Source organism: Spinacia oleracea, chromosome 3 (genome assembly GCF_020520425.1).
Source record: "Spinacia oleracea cultivar Varoflay chromosome 3, BTI_SOV_V1, whole genome shotgun sequence".
NCBI classification, from domain to species: domain Eukaryota; kingdom Viridiplantae; phylum Streptophyta; class Magnoliopsida; order Caryophyllales; family Amaranthaceae; genus Spinacia; species Spinacia oleracea.
This window is the reverse complement of record NC_079489.1, coordinates 24694317-24719621: the sequence shown is the minus strand read 5'-3', so window position 1 is coordinate 24719621 and position 25305 is coordinate 24694317. Positions and strand designations below refer to the sequence as shown.

The window sequence follows — 25305 nt, the reverse complement described above, 5'->3', positions numbered from 1 at the left end:
AGGGGTCATAATTTATACACAAGTTTCAAAGTATTCAAAAGTGAGTTTTTTGAGAGAAAATTCAAACACACATCTTGCTCCAAAAGTGCCGAAATTTTCTAGTACCTTAAGGGCGATTCTAGTTGGTCAATCTTAAGGCGGATCCGGACGTGCTGTGGACTATCTACGGAGGGACGACACTTGGAGTCCTAAAAGACTTGTTCTTGTTCGGTTCGGGCGCAGCTAGGGAGGGCACGCAACAAAGAGTATGCATCTAAATTATGCTATATGATTATGTGTAAATAATATGTTGTCCTGGGTTAATGGTTGTTTCCGCATGATCTATGTAATGTCATATGTATCATAACCTAACAGTGGTATCACGAGCCCCTTATTATTTTCATAATCTAAATTGCATGAACATGGTTAAATATTACAAATTTGCAAGAATTAAAGGGGTGATTAATTTTCGTAATTGTTAATTAATTGCAAATTGCGTTTATTTAATTATACGTACGCAGTTTTTCGGCAGTTTCTTCGTTACTCATCCAAATTGAGTGATTTTTGTGTCAATTCCGCATGTAAAAGGCATTCTAAAATTTTGACAAAAATAGGAATTTTCTGCCGAACGCAGAATTCTCAAATTCGAAGCCTAACTATGACTTTTCGAAGGTTTTAGTTTTTCGAATGCAAAATTTCGTAAATTTAAGATGTTAAATTAAATATTTGCGATTCTTGTTGATAAATCTTGAATTTTTGATTGACCTACTGCATATGTTTAACAAGTTTGAATGCCTAGTCTTGTTAATTATGCAATCTAATTTGTAATTATGATTAATTTGTTGAAAATTAGAATAATTTAGAATTAATTTGATTTTCATAATTAATTGTAATTTAATTAGAAACCTATGATTAAAAACCACCATAAAAATTGTAAATTTACGATAAATTTTAAATTTTTATGACCTAGAATTGAATCCATAACAATCGGAAATCAATTGGATAATAAATTTTCGATTTTTTCGCCCTAAAATTATGAAATTAATATTATTTATTAATTTGTCATTAATTTTAAATATAAATTTTAAATTTTTATGCGATTCGTTCATAAAACTTGCACGCACGAAGCAATGGACGCTTCGTGTTACCCTTAAGGGGTGTTGTATAATGCGGGCATGCGACGACGAGCAAGGGAGCTCGTTGCCCGTGCGGCACGAATACAATGAGCAAGGGCGTAGTGCACGAGCACAAGGCAGCAGCCCTGCCTTGTGTCGTGTGCCACGAGCAATGAACGAATGGGCATGGGCGAAGGGCGAGCCAAGGCAGTCGCGTGTGGGCAGCAAGCGAGCTGCGCCACAACGCGCGCTGCCTCGCACAAGAGCGCGCAGCCTCGCGCGCAGCGAGCGCAAGCTCGCGTGCCACGAGCGCTGCGCCCAGCATTACTCGCGCGCACAGCGCGCGATGTCGCCCGCCCAGCGAGCGATGTCGCGCCCCAGCGAGCGATGGCTCGCGCGCACAGCGCGCGATGTCGCCCGCCCAGCGAGCGATGTCGCGCCCCAGCGAGCGATGGCTCGCGCGCACAGCGAGCGAGCTCGCGCGCCCAGCGAGCGATGTCGCGCGCCCAGCGAGCGATGTCGCGCGCGCGCACTGCGAGCGATAGCTCGCGTGCGATGGGCGCTGTGCGGAGGCTTGCGATAGGACAGCAGCAGCTATGCAACGAGCGCATGGGCTGCGCGCACATGGCCAGCAATGGCTGTGTGCGTACGGCCCATGGGCGTGCAACGCGTAGGGTGTTTGCGTTACGATTAGATCGTTTTGAATGTTTAATTTGAAAATTTCAGTTCACGTAATTTTAATTAATTTTAAAATTAATAATTTGAATTAATTTCTTGGATTTTAATTTTGAATATTATAATTATAATAAATGGAATTTATTCTAATTATTTTACTAAAATTAAAATCATGAATTAATTTAAATGCGACTGAAATTAAATTTAATTTTTGGATTCAATTATAAATTTATATGAGCTTTAAATTTTAATTAAATTTGTATGTTTCCGGTTAGACTAGAAATACAATTTTATGTTTAAAATTAGTAAAGCATATGAATTTATTGGTTTGAGTGGGAGCGCTTTTTAGTCATAAACTCTTGATTAGGTCTACAAATCCTTAAGGTTAAAACAACTTGATTAGAATTAATAAGGACTGAATAATTGGTAGATTATTGGTGCCCTTGATTAATTGCTGCAAATGTTTACGTGATGCATAATGTGTTTTACTAACCAGCTATGTGGGCCATTCATGATAATGAATGGGTGAATGGTATATATTGTATATGTACTGTTTTGCAGGTTATGAAGTGACTAGTATGGCCCAAATAGGATAGAAAATATGGTCTGCGTACCATTAATTTGAATGTAATTGGTCTAAAGTACCAAAGTTGTTTTTCAATTCAAATATGGTCTGCGAACCATCAAATAGTTGTAATTAGTTATAGCTTATCCTATTTGAAGAAAATGGTGCCTCCCACGGAGATTTTCAAGACGGACTTTGAAGTCAAAGCTTCAAGATGAAGTCGGGCCATACTAGATCACAAATATCTTATGCATGTTTTAAGTTATTTATTGCTTTTAAATATGTCTTAAAATGCATGAGATCAAAGCTTGATTATGTTGCATGATTAAGGATTTTAGTTCACTTAAAATCTAACCAACATAGTAAGAGCTTAAGTTCCAAACTTAAAAATTGAGTTAAAAGGTGCCATGCCAAAATATACACTTGCTTGGATATCCTTTACATCAATCTAGTAATAGTTTTCGCTCAGCGAGGTGTTACTTATTGGTCCTAAAGGGGCAAGGTACACAAATAATTGTGAGTACATGTTAGTTTTGGTGAAACTCAACGATATAAGTAAGGAGTCCTTTTATGTCGTGGCAAAATCGATAGGTTTACCTAATAAGTTCTTAGACGTACCTATCAACCAAGAATAGTTTCTAGACTATTAGCAAAAGGCTTTTGCTTACCTAAGATGTTTTAGGATTAAGTCGACAAACTGTGCTTAGTTCTTCAATGATTTTAGGATCTTGGAATCATTTTATTCACACCTGCCGGAACAATAAAATCGAATAAAATGCTAATAACTTGTTTGAATTGCATGGTTGCTTTAATTTCAAGTTATTATTCATGATAAATGTTTAGACTTTGCATGCTTCAATATATGTTTTAATTATTGTTTATAATTAAATATCTTGCACTGCAATAAATCCTTTTAGAAAGGTAACAGTAAATTTCCTCGATTGGTAGTGAATCCAAGAACGATTCACGGAAATGAGAGAAAGTGAGCAATTCAAAATGTACGTTTCTTATATCGACTTTTATGGTTGTTTTCGAGTATCAAAGTCGAATGGCAAACCAATTGGTGCTTGTGAATTCAAAATACAATGTGGTTTTGAGATCATAAAGCATTGAGTTTAAACGCTCAGCTTTACCAATGGTTAACAACCTAAAATCCTTTTTCCATTTAATTCTCGAATGAGTCTAGTTCCTAGACATTCGAATAGATCGATGCTTAGAGAACTTTAGAAGCTTCTGGTAAGATCATCTAGTTGAAACAAAATATTCAACATAAATTAAAATGGTAAAGAACCTTGTTGGTGACATTGGACATGTCTAACAAAGTATAAAAGTCAACACTAAAGAATTCAATTCTTAAAACTATAAGAAAGGGTACAAGAAATAGGAAAACGAGGAACAAATGAAAGGAATTTACGATTCCGTTTCTACCTAAAAGTTAATGTTTAAAGAAATGTGACCTAGCAATCAAACTTCCTTGGTATCATATACCGCTTGAGGTTCTTACTTCGGTAATAACTCAAAAATGGAAGCTAGGATACACTAATGACCTACAAGTGGGAAATGAAGCATGGCAATGCTACATTAGTTGTAGGGTCATCTAGTTTGTTTTAAGTCCTTTCAAAGGCTGGAACTTAATGGCTATTTTGTTCCATAATCAGCATACCTAAATTTCTGCTTCAAAGACAGAAAGACTCACATTCAGAAGAACAAAAACAATGCTTGTTTGTTTGTTTATTTGAATGAAATGGTCAATTACAGGTTGAGTCAATATGCTTGATTAAGACAAACAACTCTTTAAAGAACTTTACTAGGTTCAAATCAAACCCTTGATTTGAGTTCCATTAATCTTTGGCATTGTTGCTTAGACCATATCAACAAGTTAACATTCATAAGCTCTATTTTGATGGACCTTTTGAAAGTTGGTTGATTTCTAGATCAACTTAAGACAAGCTAGTCTTACTTGTTGAAAGTAACAAAGAATATGAACTATTGTTAGAACGCCTAGACAATGGAGTTCAAAGCTAAAGAAAGATTTTATGACTGTATTATTTCACATGGATTTGAATGAATATAGGTTTATTTACTCAAATGTGATATAAGTTGAATCTGTTTGGCTAGTTCAAAGATTCAGAAGTATAAAATCCACTTGGCAAGAAATCATAAAGATCTAGGTTAGATCATGTTGATGATTACTTGAGACCAAATATGATCATCAATGATTGTGTGTTGTAATTTCACAATCTAGGTCCATAAGATATGGCATATCGTAGTTGGAACAATCGAAGTCAATTAGTACTTGATTCGATCAATGATGAATCATAAAAACTTTTCCTATAAAACAAAATGCTCAACTACCACCAAACTAAACCAAATTCGTCAAAGCTATTGAAAAGTAATTTCAGAGTAACTTTTCATAAAATATATCTAGAGAGTTGCAAAACTCAGTGGGAGCTTAGTGTTTGTCATTCGACAAACTAAGGCCCAAGTATAGATATATGTTTCATTGTGATTTATTCAAATGAGACACAAGGGTATTGTTTCTACCACGAATTTTTGAGAACATAATGTTTGTTTGCTCGAAATAATGTCCTTTTGGAGATTCGTTTCCAAAATGACAAGTGGGAGAAAATAGACCTCGAAAGTCTTCGAGGCGAACAACAAACATAAACGGACATTCCGGAGGCTTTTCGAAGTGCTTCAGAAAACCCGAACTTATTTTTTAAGGACTTTAGAAGTGGCTTTAAAGAATAGACATCTCTTAGAAGACTTTACAAGTGCTTCAAGGAGAACAGAATATTCAAAGGACTTTCAAGTGGCTATTTGATATTCTATTGTTTGATGTTCTATACCCTAGTAGGCATAGAGTTCAAGTCACTGGAACTATGAGATTCTTCTATTAGATAGTGAAGAAACATGGAGTTCAGGTCATTGAAGCTATGCGATTCTTCCATTAGATAGTGAAGAAACCTACAACTTGCAGTCAAACTATTATCATGTAGATTAATGAGTTTGTGACTTGTAAGAAAGCTATGACGAAACCCAGATTCCCTAAAAAGGTTAGAGGCCATATATAGACTCAAATGTTTTAAATGGTTAGAGGCCATAAAACATACTCAATGTTTTGATGACAAAATTGAAATTTTGTTGATTTGCAAGAATAGTTTCACACCTATTGGTTGCAAGTTTGTTTTAAGGATAAAAACCATCAAACATGAATTGTGTTCACACACAAAGCTAGATTAGTTGCTAAAAGTTACAAGCAAATTCACGATGTGGATTGTGTTGAAACCTCATGCAAAATCGTAATGCTTCAAGTCTATAATTCAAGCAATGATTGCATATTGGTAAATATGGCAATTGGATGACAAAAGTATTCCTCAATCAAATGTTGGAATAAACTATGTACATGGCATGTCATAGGATTTGTGGATCCAAATAAATGCTTGAAAAGGAAAGCTAGCTTATAAAATCTAAGTACAGATTTAAGCAAGCAATTGGGAATTGGAACTGTATTTTAAGTGAAGCTAATAAGCATTTTAGTTTCATAAAATATACATGATTCTTATAGATGTATAAGAAGTTTAGTGGGAGTACATAAAAACTTATTTGGTCCTATGTGTATCACACACATATCTCTCTATTGTGAAATAACATTCAAATGCTAATGACTTAGATTTGAAATTATTCATCAATGATGGACCATGGCGAAACTTAGTACATATTGGGTATTAAGATCTATTTACAAAGATCTTATAATATTGTTTTAGATTAAGTAATGGCATTTACTAAATCAAACACGAAAGACTCCATTGGAGATATTCGACCCATATGAATAAATCTAAGTAAAGAATGTTTGAACTATGTATAAGCATTTACTAAGTTAAACATCAAAGAGTCTAAATGAGATTCTTAACCTATATTATATGTCAAAGAATTTAGCTGGATTCAGTATCTACTAAAATTGAATGAGCTAAAGTTACATGAATAGAATTCAATTGGGAATTATTCTGCAAAAGAATTTATCATGTATGATATAATATGAGGATCGCCAAAAACGTATCGTATGACTTTAGGCATGACGAACATATACCAATCTCTATTGATCTAAGTGAAGATCAACTAGATTGAGATCAAGAATACTTATGGTACTTGAAAAGGTACATAGGAATAGTTCTTGATTCAAGGAAATAAAGATACGCTAAATATTGATGCTACACGCATAAACACTGGCAAAGGATCAAGCAAGACCCTTTGGAGTTAACCATTGATAAGGACGAGCTATAGAGCATCGTGTTTTGAAATGGCAACATGGATTGGAGACCATGAGTTGTTGCGTGGGAAATTAAAATATTAATTTCTATGTTCTAAGATATAGTTGGAGAGTCTTCCACATATCTATGAACTGCTTGGATAGGTAAATCCAAACAAAGCATCACTAGCAGCCTATACAGTTGAAGTAAAAGTAATTATTGCCTAAAAAGCAATAAGACAGGGTTGTTTAAAGTTCTTCACTGAACTTGGGTAGATCACCTATCTGCTGGCTTGATGGTTCTTCATTGAAAAATGCGTAGAACCACTCTTGAAGCAAGAAAAGGGTCTGCTAACTTGATGGTTCTTCATTGCAAAATGAGTAAAACCACCATCGAAGTAAGAAAGACTAGATCACATAATAAACAAACTCGAAAAGATCTTATCATCATATCTCGAAGAACATTCGATGAAAAGGATATTAAGATTGGCAAAGCATGATAACTAAACCTATGCAACAAGTGAGAAGCAACACTCACATTGTAGCACTGGAAATCAAGCATAGCTTTGAATTCCATGAATTGTTTTAGAAGATGGGTTTGAGGCCCATGGTTATAAAACATTGGGGTTGAACATTTATCATATATGAAATGTATTTTCATATTCCATTTAATCTTGGTTTAGTATTAAATGATGAGTCCTTTCAATTTGACAATATATTCAAGATAGACTGTCAGGACCAGTCCTGTGACTAAGAAATGTCTATCAAGTGAACTTGAATGTCAAAGGTTGAAAATGGTCCCTAGTCGGAGTTTTCTATAAAATTGGACGCATAGAAAACGTTAGACGACTAGAATGCAAGATGACTAGTAGTTCTGTTTCTTGAACTATGTGGACATGGCAATGTCATAATCATTTGCATAGATACTTACTTTGGGAAGACTAGTATCGGACAAGACCTATGAAACTTTACTGTAAGAGATGAAAATCTGTCATAAGTAAATTTCATTAAATTATTAGACACTAAATCCTCAATACCTGAGTGATTTGAGATTACTTGTTTGAGAACTGGTTGCTTTGACGTTGACCAACCGTCGCACCGTAAAAGGAGGCTATAAAGGCAACGCTCAGGTAATCACCTATCAAACGAAGTCTAATCTCAAGATCGCAAGATTGGGATTGTCCTCCCATAAATCGGGATGAGATTCTTAAAAGTTGTACAAGGCCACTCGGAGAGCTAGAAACTGTGAAATGCATGGCCGTGCTCGGATGAATCATAGGCTATGATTATCTGTTTATTTGATCAGTTGAACTCTGAAACCGAGGAACACCTCTGGACATAATAAGGATGACAACTCTTACCTTATGTTCAAGAGCAAGTATCGAGCGACAAAGGAATTAGGAAATGCACACTTGTCCCTAAGGACAAGTGGGAGACTGAAGGAAATAATGCCCTTGGTCCAAGTATGCATTCTATGTTAAGTCTAATAAATGCGGTTCAGTATTAATTAACAAGTTAATAATTCAGTGAGATCAAGTGAGCTGAATGCCTAGCTAGAGGCCGCTTCAGTTCAAGTGGAATTAATGATATTAATCCACAGCTTACTCTTGACTGAACCCGTAGGGTCACACAAATAGTACGTAAACGGATCAAGTATTTAATGGCATTAAATACTCCATCTATGAATATTCGGAACCGACGGATCTTGGTTTCAGTGGGAGCTAAGATCGTCACAGGCAAGAAATGAATACTCCGGAAACGATGATATTGCCGGAAACGGAAATATGGATCGTATCGGAAATATGAATATTATCCAAGTCGTAGATGTTGCCGGAAACGGAAACATGGTACGTATCGGAAAATATTATTGGAAATGGAAATATTACCAGAATCGGAAATATTGCCGGAAACGGAAATATTGTCAGAATCGGAAATATTACCGGAATCGGAAAATAATTCCGGAAACGGAAATATTAAATATTTGTTCGAAACGGAAATTAATTCCGGAATCGGAAATATTAAATATTGTTCGTATCGGAAATAGATTCCGGAAATGGAAATTTAATCGGAAGCGTATCGTACGAATTAGCATCGGACGAGGCCTGCCGGACGAAGGCCCAGCACGAAGCCGGGCCATCGCCCAGCAAGCACGCACGCCACAAGCCCAGCGCGCGCCAAGGCCACGGATGCGTGGGCCGCGCTGCATGGGCTGCTGCTCGCATGCGCATGGGCAGCCCTTGTGGCTGCCGTGTGTGTGTGAGTTTGTGCTCATGCGTGATTCCTAAATCTACAAGAGTTAGTGTATGATTAAATTCCTATTCCTAATTGGATAAATTAATTAAATAGAATTCATGTAGGATTCTAAATTCAATTAATTCGTATCCTACTAGGATTACGATTCCTTTTCCATAACTCTATAAATAAAGGCCTAGGGGTCATAATTTATACACAAGTTTCAAAGTATTCAAAAGTGAGTTTTTTGAGAGAAAATTCAAACACACATCTTGCTCCAAAAGTGCCGAAATTTTCTAGTACCTTAAGGGCGATTCTAGTTGGTCAATCTTAAGGCGGATCCGGACGTGCTGTGGACTATCTACGGAGGGACGACACTTGGAGTCCTAAAAGACTTGTTCTTGTTCGGTTCGGGCGCAGCTAGGGAGGGCACGCAACAAAGAGTATGCATCTAAATTATGCTATATGATTATGTGTAAATAATATGTTGTCCTGGGTTAATGGTTGTTTCCGCATGATCTATGTAATGTCATATGTATCATAACCTAACAATATATTAAGCCCTGCAATGTAATTTGTATTATTCATTCAAACAGATTAATACAATCCTCTTCTCGCTCTTTCTGAATTCTCTTATTTAATATTCTTTCTTTGCTACCATTAGAGGTGAGCTTCAATAGCTCCCCTAACATCATATTAGGGGACCATATATATTATCATTGGGGTGATGGGGTTGAGGGTGTGTGGGGAGAGGGGTACTAAAAGAGAAGTGTTATAACATACGGGGGAATCAAGGAGGAAACAGAAGCTCACTAACATAGCCCAAGTGAGGTTCCATCCAAAAACCAATTGGCAATAGGAGGATTAGCCCACTAAGGTTATACACTAGAAGCTCTTTACCTTATTTTTCGATGTTGGACACAATTACTCACACTTACTTTCTAACAAATCTGCCCCTTAAGTGTAAGTCACTCCTATTGAGGTGTGGTCTGGTAAGCCTGCTGATTACTCTAGTTTAAGAGCCTTTGGTTGTACTGTTTATTATCATGTCAATGAGGGTAAATTAGTGCCACGAGCTAAAAAGGGAGTATTTGTAGGTTATGGGGATGGGGTTAAAGGGTATAGAATCTGGTCCCTATCTGAAAAGAGGGTTATACTAAGTAGAAATGTAGTCTTTGATGAAAATTCTATGTTTAACCCTACTGTGAAGTGTCAGAAAGTGGCGGTGTTGAGAAACGGGTGGAGCAGCAAATCACTCCAGATGAGAGTGAACAACAACATGAAGGTCAACAACCACAGTCAGAATCAGAACCATCGGGTTCTTCATTACTAGTAGCGAATCAGCACAGTTTGGCTTTTGATCTATCAAAGATAGCTAATTATGGGATGCCTCCCAAGAGATATGGTTTTGAAGATATGGTGGCCTATGCACTACAAGTTGATGAAGAGGTGGATCCTGACTCTGATGAGCCATCCACCTACAAAGAAGCAGTTACATGTACTAAGTCTACCCAATGGCTTGCTGCAATGGGAGATGAGATAAAGTCTTGGGAATCAGACTTGGGAATTAACCAAGAGACCTCGAGACAAAATGATCGTCACTTATAAATGGGTCTACAAGAAGAAGGAAGAAGAAACATATGTTGACGGTATCAAGTATAAAGATCGAGTAGTAGGTAGAGGGTTCACTCACAGTAGACTACAATGAGGTTTTTTCACCAGTGGTCAGACACACTTCCATCAGGGTGCTACTAGCAATAGTTTCACATCAAGATAAGGAGCTTGAACAAATAGATGCGAAGACAACTTTTCTGCATGGAGAACTGAAAGAGGAGATATACATGACTCAACCAGATGGTTTTCAGGTTCCTGGTAAGGAAGATTATGTTTGCAAGTTGAAGAAGTCCTTGTATGGATTAAAACAGTCTTCGAGGAAGTGGTAGAAGAGATTCGACAACTATATGATAAAGATTGGCTACCCAGGAGTCCATATGATTGTTGTGTTTACTATAGCAAGGCAGCAAATGGTTCATTGATTTATCTGGTCCTGTATGTAGATGATATGTTGTTAGCTGCAGAGAACAAGTCTGATGTTCAGAAGTTAAAGGATCTCCTTAGTGATGAGTTTGAGATGAAAGATTTGGGTGTGGCTCGTAAAATTCTGGGGATGGGGTTTATAGGGATAGAAGCAACTAAAAGCTCTTTACTTTATTTTTCGATGTGGGATACAATTACTCACACTTACTTTCTAACAAGAAGAAACAACAATCATGCAATCATGTCAGAAGAACAAGAAAAATATACCTGGCACCATGTTTGATGTGATATGCATTTAGGTTTTAAGACATGAGCATCAAACAAGGGGTCCAGATTCTGCATAAGAATCTCAAACGTATTAGTGTATGATGAATATCAAGTTTTCTTGTGAAGAACTATTAGCTGATATCAATACAATGTAAAACTAACGATTGGGATCTAGATAAATTGTAATTTCCAGGACTGGATAACACATGTTTTATATGATGTATGGTTAAAAACGTCTTGAGTTTCGAACTATAAGCCATTAGATTAGAGGCAGTAAATTTCAGATCATAATAAACGAATAAAGAGAATAGTATTAGGTCGGCATTCTTTTTACTGAATTAACTTATTTCTTTTCTTTCTTGAATGTGTATGCTATTTTTCACAAATGAACACATATTCAAAACTCACATATGATATGGCTTGAAGAATACGTGTGCACTTAACATTATCCTTGTCCACGTCCACATCCACATAAGTTCCGTTGCAATTTATTCTGGTTGCCGACTGTGTTAAGAAAACTAAACAGTAAGTTATAAGCCACAATAATGAAAAGCATGTTAAAACCTCAGCATAAAGAAAAACTCCCTCGGTCTGGAATTAATAATTATATATAATACCATATATTTAAAATAACATATTCCCTGGTGGAGCAAAACCAATTACATAAGACACATGCAAGTTCTACCCGTACTGTATTAGGAGATGTCAGATGTGACATTATTTCCCCAGTCATCCAAAAAAACAGAATATGTTACTGTTATGAATTAATGTCGTATTAATTCAATAAAGATCGAATGATTTTGATTAGTGGTTTTCTAGTTGGACAATAAATGAAGAATAATAAATACTCAAATAAAGAACACCAAATTTATAGTGGTTCACTCATAAAAGAGCTACATCCACTTTTGGGGAGGGGGATTAATGCTTGTATTAATCACTTCAAACTATGAGGAGGTATTACAAGTAGAAATGGTGTGAGAATGAGTTTAGATCTACTTTCTCTCTCTAACTCTCTTGTGTTTATGTGTTTCTCTCACTATAAACTCACCACTCAAATCAGAACTAGGTTTAGTTGGTATATATAGTACCAAAGAAAAAATTAGATCAATGGAGTAGAAAAGCCCACGTAGCCCAAAACAAAAGGCGAGAAGATATCCCGCTCAGTTGTGCGCGCGCCAACTCAATCTGTGCGCGCGCACGACCCTGTTGTGCGCACGCACCAAACTTCTGTGTGCACGCACAAGCCATTTTTGTGTGTGCGCACAAAATGCCCAAAAACTTGTAGTAGCTCTGTTGAAATCTGTGCGCGCGCACAACCCTTCTTGTGTGCGCGCACAACCCTTCAGTGCGCGCGTGCAGCCATTTTTGTGGTGCGCACAAAATGCCTAAAACCTTCCAGTAGCTACTGTGAAATCCGTGCGTGCGCACGCCATCAGGCTGTGCGCAGTTCAAAAGAAGCAAATTGCTTCACTTCTTTTCTTCCTTCGATTCTTCTTTGCATAATTAGTAAACCCAACTATATTAATCCTCCATTAAGGATTTAATTCACCTATTCATAACAGTTACTGTTATTTCTTGACAGAGGCGGTAGTCAAAACCTTTTTTTAAAAACGAAAAGGTTAATGTTTCAATTATAAAGGAAAACAAGGGTATCACAATGACTTCACATTAAAGTATTATTTATAGAATGCATTAACAGAAAAAAGAGAAATAACAGAAGAGATTAGGGTAAGATTCATAGTCGATTGCATTTGATGTGATTAAATCATCAAACAGAATATGTAATCCCAGCTTAAGTGGCTAGACGCTTTCAGTAAGAAAAGGCTAACAAAATATCATCAATGTTCATCGTGCCTTATTGTTCCCTAAAATCCTCTATTTATAGACTAACTCACTCCTTTCTTCTTGTTGCTAAAACTACTTCTAACTCAGTAATTATGACACTTCCTGTTGTGCCCTTCCTCTATACCCGTTGCATGACATATTAATCCCTAATGGTATCCAGAATTTCAAACTACTTCTTGAGTAACTACAAATGTGAATATTACACTACAAATGCGAATTGACATATTCTGACTTGAGAAACTCACCCTAGTATCCACAAATAGAAACAACAACAAGATAAAGTATTTTCGTCATAAAAATCTAAAACATACAAATATATCCACAATGATTCAAGTTAGGTCGTTACCTCATAAAGATCATCAGATAAGAGAGAGACACGGTGAGCATAGTAAAATTTTGATTTATTATCATCTTCCTTCCTTGTATATGGGTTTCCAAGAACATATCCCTGCAACAGGATAACAAATTAACAAGTCATGTCACAACATATAATATCAAAAGTTAAAGGGTACCACATCAACTTAATACACTAAAAGGGTGTCCATTAAACTACTAAGAAGTTAGATAAGACTAATGTACAATCATAGAACACCAAATTGAAAATATCAAATACTTACCTTCGTATTCCCTAAATTAAGATTTCTCATTGGCTTTTATTTAGGGTAACTTATTAAGTTTTAGTGTTTGTAGGTTCCAAGTAGGTTAAATTAAGTTCAATATTTCGAGTGTACCTAATATATTATTAAGCATTTATATTAGGTGTATTAGTTGTGGTTTAGTCTTGGTCTAATGTATGTTTCAAAGTCTCAAGTTTCATGACTTATTTCAGATTCTTTCATTCTTACTGTTCAATTAAACGAGTATATTATTAAACATTTATATAGGTTACACTTAAATAGAACTTATGAAAGAAATATAAGTAAACACATATCTTGATACTAATTCACATTGCACCTGAAGATTCATAGCAGGTTCAAATCCAGCTCTATTGCCTACACATCATAAAGTTCACTGTAAGTTAAAGGATAGATGTCAGAAAATTAATCATAATAAGTTAACTGCTGAGACATAGAGGCTCACACACTGACAGAGAGAAAATAAATGGGTAAGGAGGGAACCTCAAAATTACTTTAACTTGAACTAAAACGCCATAGATTTACCTCGTACTTCTTGGTTCTAGCTATTGAAACATGAGATTGCACAAATTTATATAGCAAAGATATAAACATACAACACAAAAACTTGGTGACAAAAAAAGAACTTGGAAATGTAAAAATCAACACACTGTATTCTCAATTCCCATTGATTTCATGACTCTAATCCCATTTCATTATTATTGGCATTAATTTATTTATTTTTGACAGTGGATAAACAAGATATACAAAGACACGAAAACACACCCATCACATCTAGAGTTCAGACAACTACTGACTGTAAATGGTTAAGACAATAGAAAGATGTAAGATATTTGATGCCAATGATCTTTAATTCACAGCCAGCAGGATTTTAGTATAATAACCTATGGAGTATAATTGATGCATCGTCCTTTTATCAAAATAGTAATAGAAAGTCTTTAGGATTCCTCAAACGTCAAGCTGTTGACAAACAAACTCGAAATTTATGCTCATGTTAACCTTCAAAAACTAAGGTGAGTGCACAATGAATTTTTCTACTTTCTTCTTGGGTTCAAATATCTAAACATATTTTTTGTTTGCCATTCATTTCTGTTGCATTTCAAGCCTGATCGTCAAAGAAATTCAAAAACCAATACCCCATTTTGGTTTGATCCCAGATTTCCTTTTATTCAAAGTGACAAATTACAGATATATATCCTCTGTTGTTTAGCTGCAACATTTGCTTTTACATGATTTCCCACACACAACTTTGACCGTTCACATCTTCAATCACGTAATATAAATCATAAAAAATAAAAAAAATAAAATATCGATATCATGAAAGATACGTTAAAAATTTTCAAAAAAATATAAAAATTCCCAAATCCCAAATACTAATACTAATACTTGTGTTGTGGACCTTGACCTTGAAAAGAAAATTGTTACAACTAAAAAGAAACAAAGTTTATATATGCAAGTCAATAAAGAAAAAAGATTTTTTTTTCTAGTATCGCTTCTATGCACTAAGGCCACTAACGAGCTAATAGGCATGTCGCTGTAGAACTGCAAGGCAGATGGTTGGGTCATTGAGTGAATCAAGGGTAAACCGTTGGAGGCATTTCATCTTCTAACCAGATGATTTATTCTTAAGCATGGTCTTCAGATAGCACATTTATTTAGGCAAAGTGGTGATCTCCATGATTTATAAGTATTTATTTTAACTATCATTTAATATGCACCTTTAACGGTGGATTTCCCTTTTTGTCTAAACTATAAGGCATTCTTTGATTCGAGAGGGGTCCTCTCCATTTTCTAAAAGAACTGGATGGTCAATCTCCTAAATCAATGGTTGTGAATGCATGAATGGGAAAATATGGGGTTTTTTAGGTATTGTTTTTTATACTACCTTAGGTGTAATCATCTTAATATAGGAAATAAATGGAGATGATCCTAACACGTTTAGTTCACCCAAGCGAAGACAAGATGAGATAAAAATATTTTTGGAAAAGGATAATTTCTAAATGTAGAGGGAAAATACACAAATACAAAATAGTTGTTACTAAATCCCCCTCAACCTAGCCCCAATGGACCATGCCAACATGCCACAGGTGCATGTGTGCCATGAAGGCAAGAATAAGCGAAGGTGCCAAACCACCTATGGCTGCACCTGAAGGAAATAATGCCCTTGGTCCAAGTTTGCATTTAATGCATCTAATGCTAAGTCTAATAAATGCGGTTCAGTATTTATTAACAAGTTAATTCAGTTTAATAATTCAATGAGATCAAATTATCTTAATGTCTGGCTAGAGGCCGCTTTAGTTTGAGTGGAATTAATCCACAACTTATTCTTGACTGAACTCGTAGGGTCACACAAATAGTACGTAAACGGATCAAGTATTTAAGTGAATATAGTATTCATTAAGTACTCTATTTATGGTCATTCGGCAATGATGGATCTTGGTTCCAGTGGGAGCTAAAATCATCACAAGGCAAATAAAGGGTATTACCAGAAATGAAGATATTGCCTGAAACGAAAATATGGTTCATGACGGAAATATAAATATTATCCATGTCGAAGATATTTCCGAAAACGGAAATATGGTTCGAATCGGAAAATATTATCGGAAATAGACATATTGCCGGAAACAGAAATGTTCCCGGAAACGGAAATATTACCGGAATCAAAAATATTGCCGGAATAGGAAAAATATTGTCGGAATCGGAAATATTATCGGAAACGTAAATATTGTTCGAATCGGAAATAAATTCCTGAATCGAAAAAAAAAGGTAAGCGCGCGCGACGAGCGACAAGCCGACAAGCAAGCTGGCCCATCGCTCGACAAGCAAAGGCACAAGGACAAGCGCCCAGCAATGGCAGCTGGCCTTTATGCGATGGGCCGAGGCAAGCAAAGCAAGGCATTGGGCCGAGCAGCAGCGCGCGCCAGCCGTGGCCTGCAAAGCTACGTGGGCGGCGAGCGGGATTGTGCGCCAAAGCCCTTGTGCGATTACTTAGGCGCCAAGTAACTTGGGTTTAAGAAATCAGTTTCCCTACTTCTACTAAGATTAGACATTTGGGATAAATCTGAAACACTTAGTGTTTAATTAATCCTAGAATTCTAATGCTACTAATTAACTAGAGTCCTAATAGGATTAGTTCATTAATTCCTAGTAGAATTCTAAGTCCCTGTTTCCACGCTATAAATATGTGGTTCATGATCACAATTTATACATCATAATTACAATTTCCTATCACAAGTATTGTGAGTTTCCCAAATGCACATAAAACCTTAGAAAATATTCTAGTCGGTTGAATCTAAGGCGGATCCGGACGTGATGTGGACTATCTACGGAGGGATGACACTTAGAGTCATGTACTTGTTCTTGTTCGGTTCGGGAGCAGCTAGGGAATCACGCATCACATAGTATGTATACTAAATTATGCTAATTGACTATGTGGTAATTAATTTGGATTCCTGGCTTTATGGTTTTTCCGCATGAATTATGGTTTTTTCGCATGTATTATATTGTTTATAAATTACAGCACCTTCGTGTGGCACTACTTGTTGGAAATTCTCATTGGGAAACACAAAGGAAAAAAAGAGTGAAAATAAGAGAGTCCCACATGAAAAAAACTCTTCATATTCTCCTTGTTTATTAATTGGGGAATGGGTGTAACTCTTGTTTAAGAAAGTGTGAGAGTGGTATGGGTGGACACATCACACACGCGCGCGCGCGCCGTGTCGGGCCGGGCTCGGGCCTTGGGCCTTGGGCCATGAGTCTTGGTACTTGGGAATGCGGTTTGCGGGCGTAGGGTGGGTTTTGGGTTCGCGGGCCGTGGGCCTTGGGCCTTGGGCCTTGGTACTTGGTACTTGGGAATGCGGTTCGCGGGCGTGGGGTGGGTTTTGTGGGTCAACCCTATTCTTTTTGGTAACTGGACCGTTTTGGTTAAAACATTGTGGAATCTGTATGGATTACGTAACCGTTGGATTAATTACCATTAATTGTGTCAGTTACAACATTGATTATTTCTGACCGTTTTTTACTGTTGCAATCTTCTTTAATTCAACAGTTTCTATCTGTTGGGTTGCTTTCATTCTGATTACTTAAATCAGAATTTCGGATTCCTCAAAATACAGAAAATCATTCAAACACTATCTCCACAAAATCGAAAACACATTCTTTTCTCTCACAAAATTGCTCTCGGTTTTGGGCATATGTTCTAACTCCACCCGGTTTTGTGAGTGCACACAAACTCGGAGTTGCGCTAATCCTGGAGGGCGACCGCATTCTGTTCTACTGCACCGGGAGGTAGCGCGGAATCGTCTTTTAGGACAGTGGGTGTCCACGACGCAACAATTGTTATTCATTCAGTTCATCGAATCAGATAAGTTTGTTCTAATTTTCGGTTTAATCGCAACACTACTGTTGAAGATGGTTTCCCACCTTTGCCTATACTAAGAGGATGTCCTTTTCTCCAGATAGTCGAGCCTTATCCCGATAACAATAAACAGTAAATGAAAATAATGCCAAATTTAATGAAAATCATGTAAGTTACCATTGGAAATCTCTTGGACAACAATAGGAACAATCTTGCCACAATAGGAATCCCCGGAAATGAAAAGAGGATGATCCTTGAATCCATCATGGTCCATAAGCCACTATATGCAAGAAAAACAAAATGAGGAAAAAAAAGATAGGATATAACCACGCATTAAATTTTGTTCCAATCTCAAAACCCCTATGCAAAGATTTACGTAGATCTTATCTATTGTTAGAATGAAGAATCAAAATGAGATGAAAGGAGCTTTAGTTTTTTTTTTTTTTGAGGGAAAAAAGGAGCTTTAGTTAAAAATACGTACAGTATATTTTATCAACCAAACTAAAAAATACAAAAATATGAAGTAACATAATCATGAATTAACAATAATTCACATGTAAAAGAATGGAAAATGAAGATGAATTGCTAGGATTAATTCATGCATATGGAAGGAACCAAAATTGTGAAGTAACTTATAGAGATAATATAAGAGTAAGTGTCGTATTGGCATGTGTGGTTAAGGGCGTCTTGCTCGTTAACCAAGGTCTCGGGTTCGAGCCTTGGGAATGGAAAAAATCTCAACCGGGAGGGATGTTGTCCATTGAGGTACTAATTCAAACTCACGCGGGAGATTAATCCACTCGCCAAAGGCTGTGGGAACTCCTCGTAGTGGAACCAAAAAAAAAAAAAATTCAGTCTTAATTCATTGAAAAAATGATTCCCCAACTGCATAATTATGTTAACCAACTGAAATTGAATAAGATGGTTCAATATAGAGGTGGATTAGGAAAATACAAGAATATATATTGAGGTGTTTACGGGATGGTTTGGTGCAATGTTGAGACGTACAATGTGTTTTTGTTGGTAGTTTATCTATTCATGCAATTTCTGTTATTGTGTCCAATAATTCATTAGTAACTAATGAATCCATCTTTATACTCCAGAATGTTTCCTATTTCCGTAAAATTAAGTTTTCTCTTGCAAATAGAAAGGAAATCTATATATATCGAGAAAATGAAGAAAGTGAAATTTACTATGGCAGGGTAAGGAAAAGAGATTTATTGGAATGCTTTTTCTGCAAATAACCCAAGTAAGTAATAGCTCCTCAGTTCATCAAAGATACGTTCCATACCTTCCTCAAGAATTGATAAATATGTCTTGATGATGTAATATCATCAGTGTAGTAACCTTCTGGATTTGTTGCATAAGAGAATCCTGTGCCCACAGGTGAATCCAGAAATATTATGCTAGCCACCTGAAGATCAAACACGATATTAATCGTCAGAATTCAAATATCCGTTGATTTCTAATAGTGGCTTCATTTTACAAGTGGTGAACTGATATCCTCCAAATCAGATACTTTTCAACGAAAGCTTGTACCTTTGTCCAAGAAGACGGATTTAACTGAAACGTTGGTGATTTCGAGTGCCAATTGCAAGCTGAAGTATTGAAATTCAGAGGACCTGCAAAGCAACATTAATAATACCAATTACATAACTAAGGGCATTAGTATTCATACAAAAATTACTCCAACTAAATATTTACTACTCCCTCTGTCCCTTAATACTCGACCTGTTTTGACTTTTTGCACTATTCACATAATTTACTTTAATCCTATTTTATTTCTACTATATGAAAACAAATGTTAGTATATAATATATTGTTGGATTCATCTTAATATATAATGTTTATTTTCCACTGAGTTGTTCTGTTTTCTATTACTTCAACCATTCTACTTCAATGAGCTACGATAACAAGGGAGGAGAGTTTTTTCTCAAAATGAGATGCATTGATTTTTTATTTTTTTTGTCTTTTGCAAATAAGATACACTGTATAGCTAATCATGTCTTCTCCCAAGACCGTGACCAAGCTTGTCTATTAAATGGTATCATATGATATATCGAGCAAAGTAAGGAAGGTATAGGAATCGCAAAAATGAGCTCGGTCATTAAATAATTTGATTCAAAACTAAGTCATAGAACCCAATTAGGCATTTGATTTGTAATCTATTGTTCATGGATCCTGATAATCTATTGTTCATGGCTTCATCTTAATATATATTTTCAAAATATTAATATTTTTATAAGTATTTATAATACGTAGTTAAAAAATTGGTGGTCAAAGTTATGCATTGGCAAGCGTGTCCGATCAAAACAGGTCGAGTATTAAAGGACAAAAGGAGTAAATAAGGTTTACAAGATACCGTAAGATTCTATGAGTTCAATTCCTATGATATGTACAGAACTCACCCTTACAAGCCAAAAAGAAAATACACCTTAAACTAATGGGCAATACAAATAACTCCAAAACACCTCCTTCACATGTGAAATCCAAAATTTTGTACTAACATGACAATTTCATCAATTATCATACAAGGTCTTGGACGCATGAGGTGTATAATAAATTTATTGAACATCAGAATAACTATTACCCAATTTGCTATAACTTTTAACATATTTTAATTAACTTTTATATAAGAAGAAAAAATTGATAACAAACATTTTAAAGTTTTAAATGGTTAACTTTATACATCATTAATGATATTGAAGAAATAACGTACTTTTATTAAAATGGAAAACTTTATCACTGTGAAATAAATACCTTTTATATTATATAGGTTAACTTTTAGAAAAATTTAGTAATATTAATCCAACATTTGTCCGATTTTATTTAATTAAGCCTACGTATGAGGTTTTATTTAATAATCCGAACTTTTATACCTATTTTATTTTAATGGTCCCAACAGGTAACACACGGAAGGTAAAGGTTATCTGGACACGTGTCACTGTCTATTTTATCCTAAAAAATCTTTTTTTCTTTATTATTCCATTGCTCTTTCCTTCGACTGTCTGCAGGAACTGGAAGCCCTCCTTCCTCATGTTGCCTAGCTGGCCAGCTCCCACATAATCAATGCAACCATCTTCCCCATTTCTTTTCTCTCTCCTACGAGATACTCTCAATCTCCCCTTCTCATAGTTGGTTTTTCTATTGTCATATTCCTCTCTCCTCTAATCCTCTGTATCTCTAATTCCATCATTGATGTATCTCAAGTATAATATCTCTTATACATTTTAATGTATCTCTAATTCACTCCGAAAGTATTCAATTTTTTCCTCAATTCATTTAAATCCAAAAATCAATCTACTCAAATTAATCCCAATATGTGGTACTTTTCTGTAGATTTTGAATAGACGAACATCTCTCCATTTCCTTCTCGTTCTCTCTCCTTCTATGTGCGGTCAGCGACCAACAACCACCCACGCACGACCAAAACCACCACCGATGACCATCGGTCTTCCGTGAGCCAGACATTGTTGAATTCAATCCACAGCGGGACACTGTTGATGGTATGACAGCAATGGTTGTAGCCAAATTGGTGAGAGAACTAACAACAAAAATGTCAAAGGAATAGCATTGTAAAAATAATAATATAAATGTAGGTTCTTGAGGAGATCAACAAAGGTGTTGAGGGAGGAAAGAGGAGAATTTAGAATTAGAATTCATTGTTGTTAATTACCAAAACCATAATTTATGTAAGTCACTTTTATTTTATTGGGTATTAATTAACTAGTATGAGTAGATTTGATTAGTTTTGAAAGTTGATGAAAGACAAATTGAGAAGCCATTAACGGCTTGTTGCAGGAGTGAGAAAGTGAAATTAAAAAACAGAAAAAAGAAAAAGAAAACTTTAATCATAGGAAGGTGGACTAACTTTGACAATTTTATCCAATTACCGATCAATGTGACCCATCAAAAGCAAATAAGTGTATAAGTTCGAATTATTAAATAAAATTTCATATATAAGCTTAATTAAAGAAAGTCTGTCAAAAATTAAATTAATATTATCAAATTTTCTTAACTTTTAAGCATTTTCATCTTTAAAGAAAAAAACAAATTTAAGCATTTAAAATTAACTTTTAGTAATTTAGTCCCCTTAAAAAAAACACAAAAAGATTGCCCAGTTGGGTGTATAAAATGGTTGGAATTAACACATGGAAAAAAAGATAAGCAACGTACCAATCTCTAAAACAAGTCCAGAAAGAGCAGAACAGCCAGGACCTCCAGTGAGCCACAGCATAAGTGGGTCTTTTTCAGGATCTCTCTCCGATTTAATAAAGTAATAAAACAGTTGTACTTCATCGTTCTCTCCTACTCTAACATACCTGCATACTTATCAATTTTCAGTTTTAAACCCAAAATTATGCACAAATATGTCAACGAAAACAAGAAATAAAAGTAGCTCATTATAATTTTGATTACCCAGTTTCAAGATAAAATGGGAGATTGCCCGGAAATCCTGGTACAGATTTGATGACATTTGATGAAGCAGCATGAGAAATTGATGTTAAAATAAAGAGGAGAGATAAAATATTTGAGGTCGACATTTCGGGACAATGTTTCTAATTCAAGGCTTTGCAACTTGGATGAGTTAAGTCGTAAATAAATGGGAAAATTGATAAAAACAGTCTCAGCTACACTTGATTTTCTTCAGTCCTTACTACGGAGTACTCCGTAACAATTAAAGTCGGATCAAACTATACAACCTACGCCCTTTATGGATCAACCATACAACCTAATCCCTTTATGGCTTTATCCCTTAATGTTTTACTCACAATAAAATAAATGTGCTATATTAAAAAATGGGTGAGTGAAATTGAGAAAAAACAAAAATGATAGGTCAAATGTAATTTATGTGAGAGTAAAATTGTGATCTCACGAACATTTTTGGTAAATGGATAATGTTTTTGGACAGACTAAAATAGCACATGGACAAACAAATTGGGACAGAAAAAAGTATTTTACAAAATTGGTCTCTTGAACATCTTAACCTGTTATAACAGGTAACCACTAGCACGTGCCCTCGCACTAGCATCTGAAGTTTTAACTGAATCAACCTCATTTATAATTGTTATAAACTATACTTTGAATTGTGAAAATGTAAAATACAAAAACTAAATTAGGACGAGTTAATCTCTGTCCTTAGGATAATATTAGCCCCCACTATATTGCTTATGAGATTCAAAGCTAATCTACCCCCAGGATTCCCTATCACGAATGGAATACAACAAATTTAACCATTCCCATGAACATGTAATTTGGAAGAAACTGACATTCTGAGAGAGTAATTAACATTAACCTAATGCATTAGATTAAATAGGAAAACCAATATGACAGTTACTAAATAACTGCTCTTGGTATTATCCTATTTAAAAAATTAATTAATTAATACCGAAATGTTAATTAATTAATAACCGCAAAAAAAGATTTGCGTCAATTATGTCATTAAATGGACCGTGCGCATGCTATGTCTTGATTAATAATATAGGGCTATATTACCAACCCAATACTTGCAAACTAAGCACAATGCTCCACTAGGCCCAATAACCCAAGCCATCTCATATTCAATATATGAAGGACATGAGTATATTTAAAGACAACCAAAACATCATTTCTCTGCCATGTGGGAGAATACTCCTACACACATAAGTTGAAGACTACTATCTAACAATCCCTCACTTAGTCTTCAATTTGACAGAATGTGCATACATGAAAGTATCTTTTGATTTGAACTTTCACTTAGTGACAATTCTTCAAAACACTAACGAAATTTATGACAGCTGAAAGGATTTCGGTTATAGTTTTCCTTGCGATGGTCCAGGAATTTTTTGAGCCAAAATTCCTTAGGTTAGAATCGGAAAAACTTCACACACAAATGTCCTTCAACATGTTCATAAACAAGGTAGCACTATTATGGCCATGAGGTCCACCTGGCTCATAGACATTTACAAAAGTTTGACCTTAAAACTTTTGTTAGAAGCGGCACCACTTCGATCTTATGTCTACATAGGTGAAATTCTTCTATCACTAGCTAGAATTTCATTAAGAGTATATAACTCACTCATGATCTAAAACATACACTAGAATAATTGATAAGCTAGTGTGACATAATCAGTTATCAACAATTTGTTATTACCGTATTAAACCTTTTAATTATGGGTAATCATAATAAAAGGCTGGGTTTCCATTGTCGTTGATTAATCAAATAGGTATCAAGCCTATTTCCCGGCTTGTTCCATAAACCATTTCTCTCGGAAGTCCTTTGGTGAAAGAATCCGCCAAATTGTTACAAGACCTTACATAAATTACAGTTATAATCCTATCGAATATTAACTGTCTTACCTATGCATGTCTCAAACTGATGTGTCTAGACTTACCATTATAAATCTTATTATACGCTCTAGACAATGGTGCCTCACTATTGCAGTGCAAATAAATAACCGGCATGAGTTGTGGCCACAACTTTATATCCAATAACATATTTCTTAATCATTTCGCTTCTTTGCCTACTGCCCCTAAAGCCAAAAATTCAGCTTCCATGGTGGAATGAGTAATGCAAGTTTGTTTCTTTGAGACCCAAGAAACAACACCACCACCGAGCATAAAAATCCAACCACTTGTGAATTTATTATCCCCGTCACTAGATATCCAACTAGCATTTGTGTAACCTTCAAGTACAACCGGAAAGTTTTCATAGTGCAAAGCATAACCTTTGGTTCTTTTCAAATAACCAAAAACTCTTCCAATTGCTTGCCAATGCTCTGTACTAGGATTGCTAGTAAACCTTGAAAGCTTGCAAACTGCAAATGCAATATCAGGTCTAGTACAATGAGTAATATACATCAAACTACCTATTGCACTAGCATACTCTAGCTGAGCTACAGCTCTTCCACTGATCACACTAAGCTTACATGAAATATCATACGGAGTATTTGCTTCTTTGAAAGTCAAATGCTCAAATTTCTTAAGCATCTTCTGAACATAATGAGACTGACTCAAATAATAACCCCTACTACTTTTTCTCACTTTGATACCTAAAATAGTATTAACCTCATTTAAGTCTTTCATCTTGAAACAAGAACTTAAATAAGCTTTTGTTTCATTTATGCCAATCATGTTCGTTCCGAAGATTAACATATCATCAACATATAGGCATAAAATGACACCATATTCCTTTGTAAACTTAGAATATATGCATCTATCAGCAGAGTTGAGTTCATTTTGTGCTTCACTTTAGGATTGAGCTCCAAATACCAAATTTATCCACGCCCTTACCCCTAGCCTAAATGTTACACCATAAAAGCTATCTTGACCCTTTAGAGTTGAGTCATTGTCGGTGGAGGGAGGAAATA

At 35.6% G+C, this 25305-nt stretch overlaps 1 protein-coding gene across 6 annotated transcripts in view; it reads right to left on the bottom strand.

Annotated features, from left to right (window-relative positions):
* The window catches only part of LOC110800459 (serine carboxypeptidase-like 7), a 46023-nt gene extending 23354 nt beyond the window's left edge, over nt 1-22669 (bottom strand). The window contains exons 1-10 of one of the 6 annotated variants that reach the window (XM_056839971.1): nt 22376-22669; nt 22133-22278; nt 21313-21453; nt 19496-19578; nt 19248-19370; nt 18134-18236; nt 13919-13956; nt 13311-13412; nt 11528-11623; nt 11120-11188 (exon numbers count right to left, since the gene is read on the bottom strand). In XM_056839971.1, coding sequence (XP_056695949.1) covers nt 11120-11188; nt 11528-11623; nt 13311-13412; nt 13919-13956; nt 18134-18236; nt 19248-19370; nt 19496-19578; nt 21313-21453; nt 22133-22278; nt 22376-22500 — 1026 coding nt within the window. In that variant the 5' untranslated portion in view covers nt 22501-22669. The remainder of the gene's footprint in view (nt 1-11119; nt 11189-11527; nt 11624-13310; nt 13413-13918; nt 13957-18133; nt 18237-19247; nt 19371-19495; nt 19579-21312; nt 21454-22132; nt 22279-22375) is intronic. The other 5 variants (XM_056839969.1, XM_056839970.1, XM_022005774.2 and 2 more) reach the window with 5 other exon arrangements.
* Nucleotides 22670-25305: the final 2636 nt, after the last annotated feature.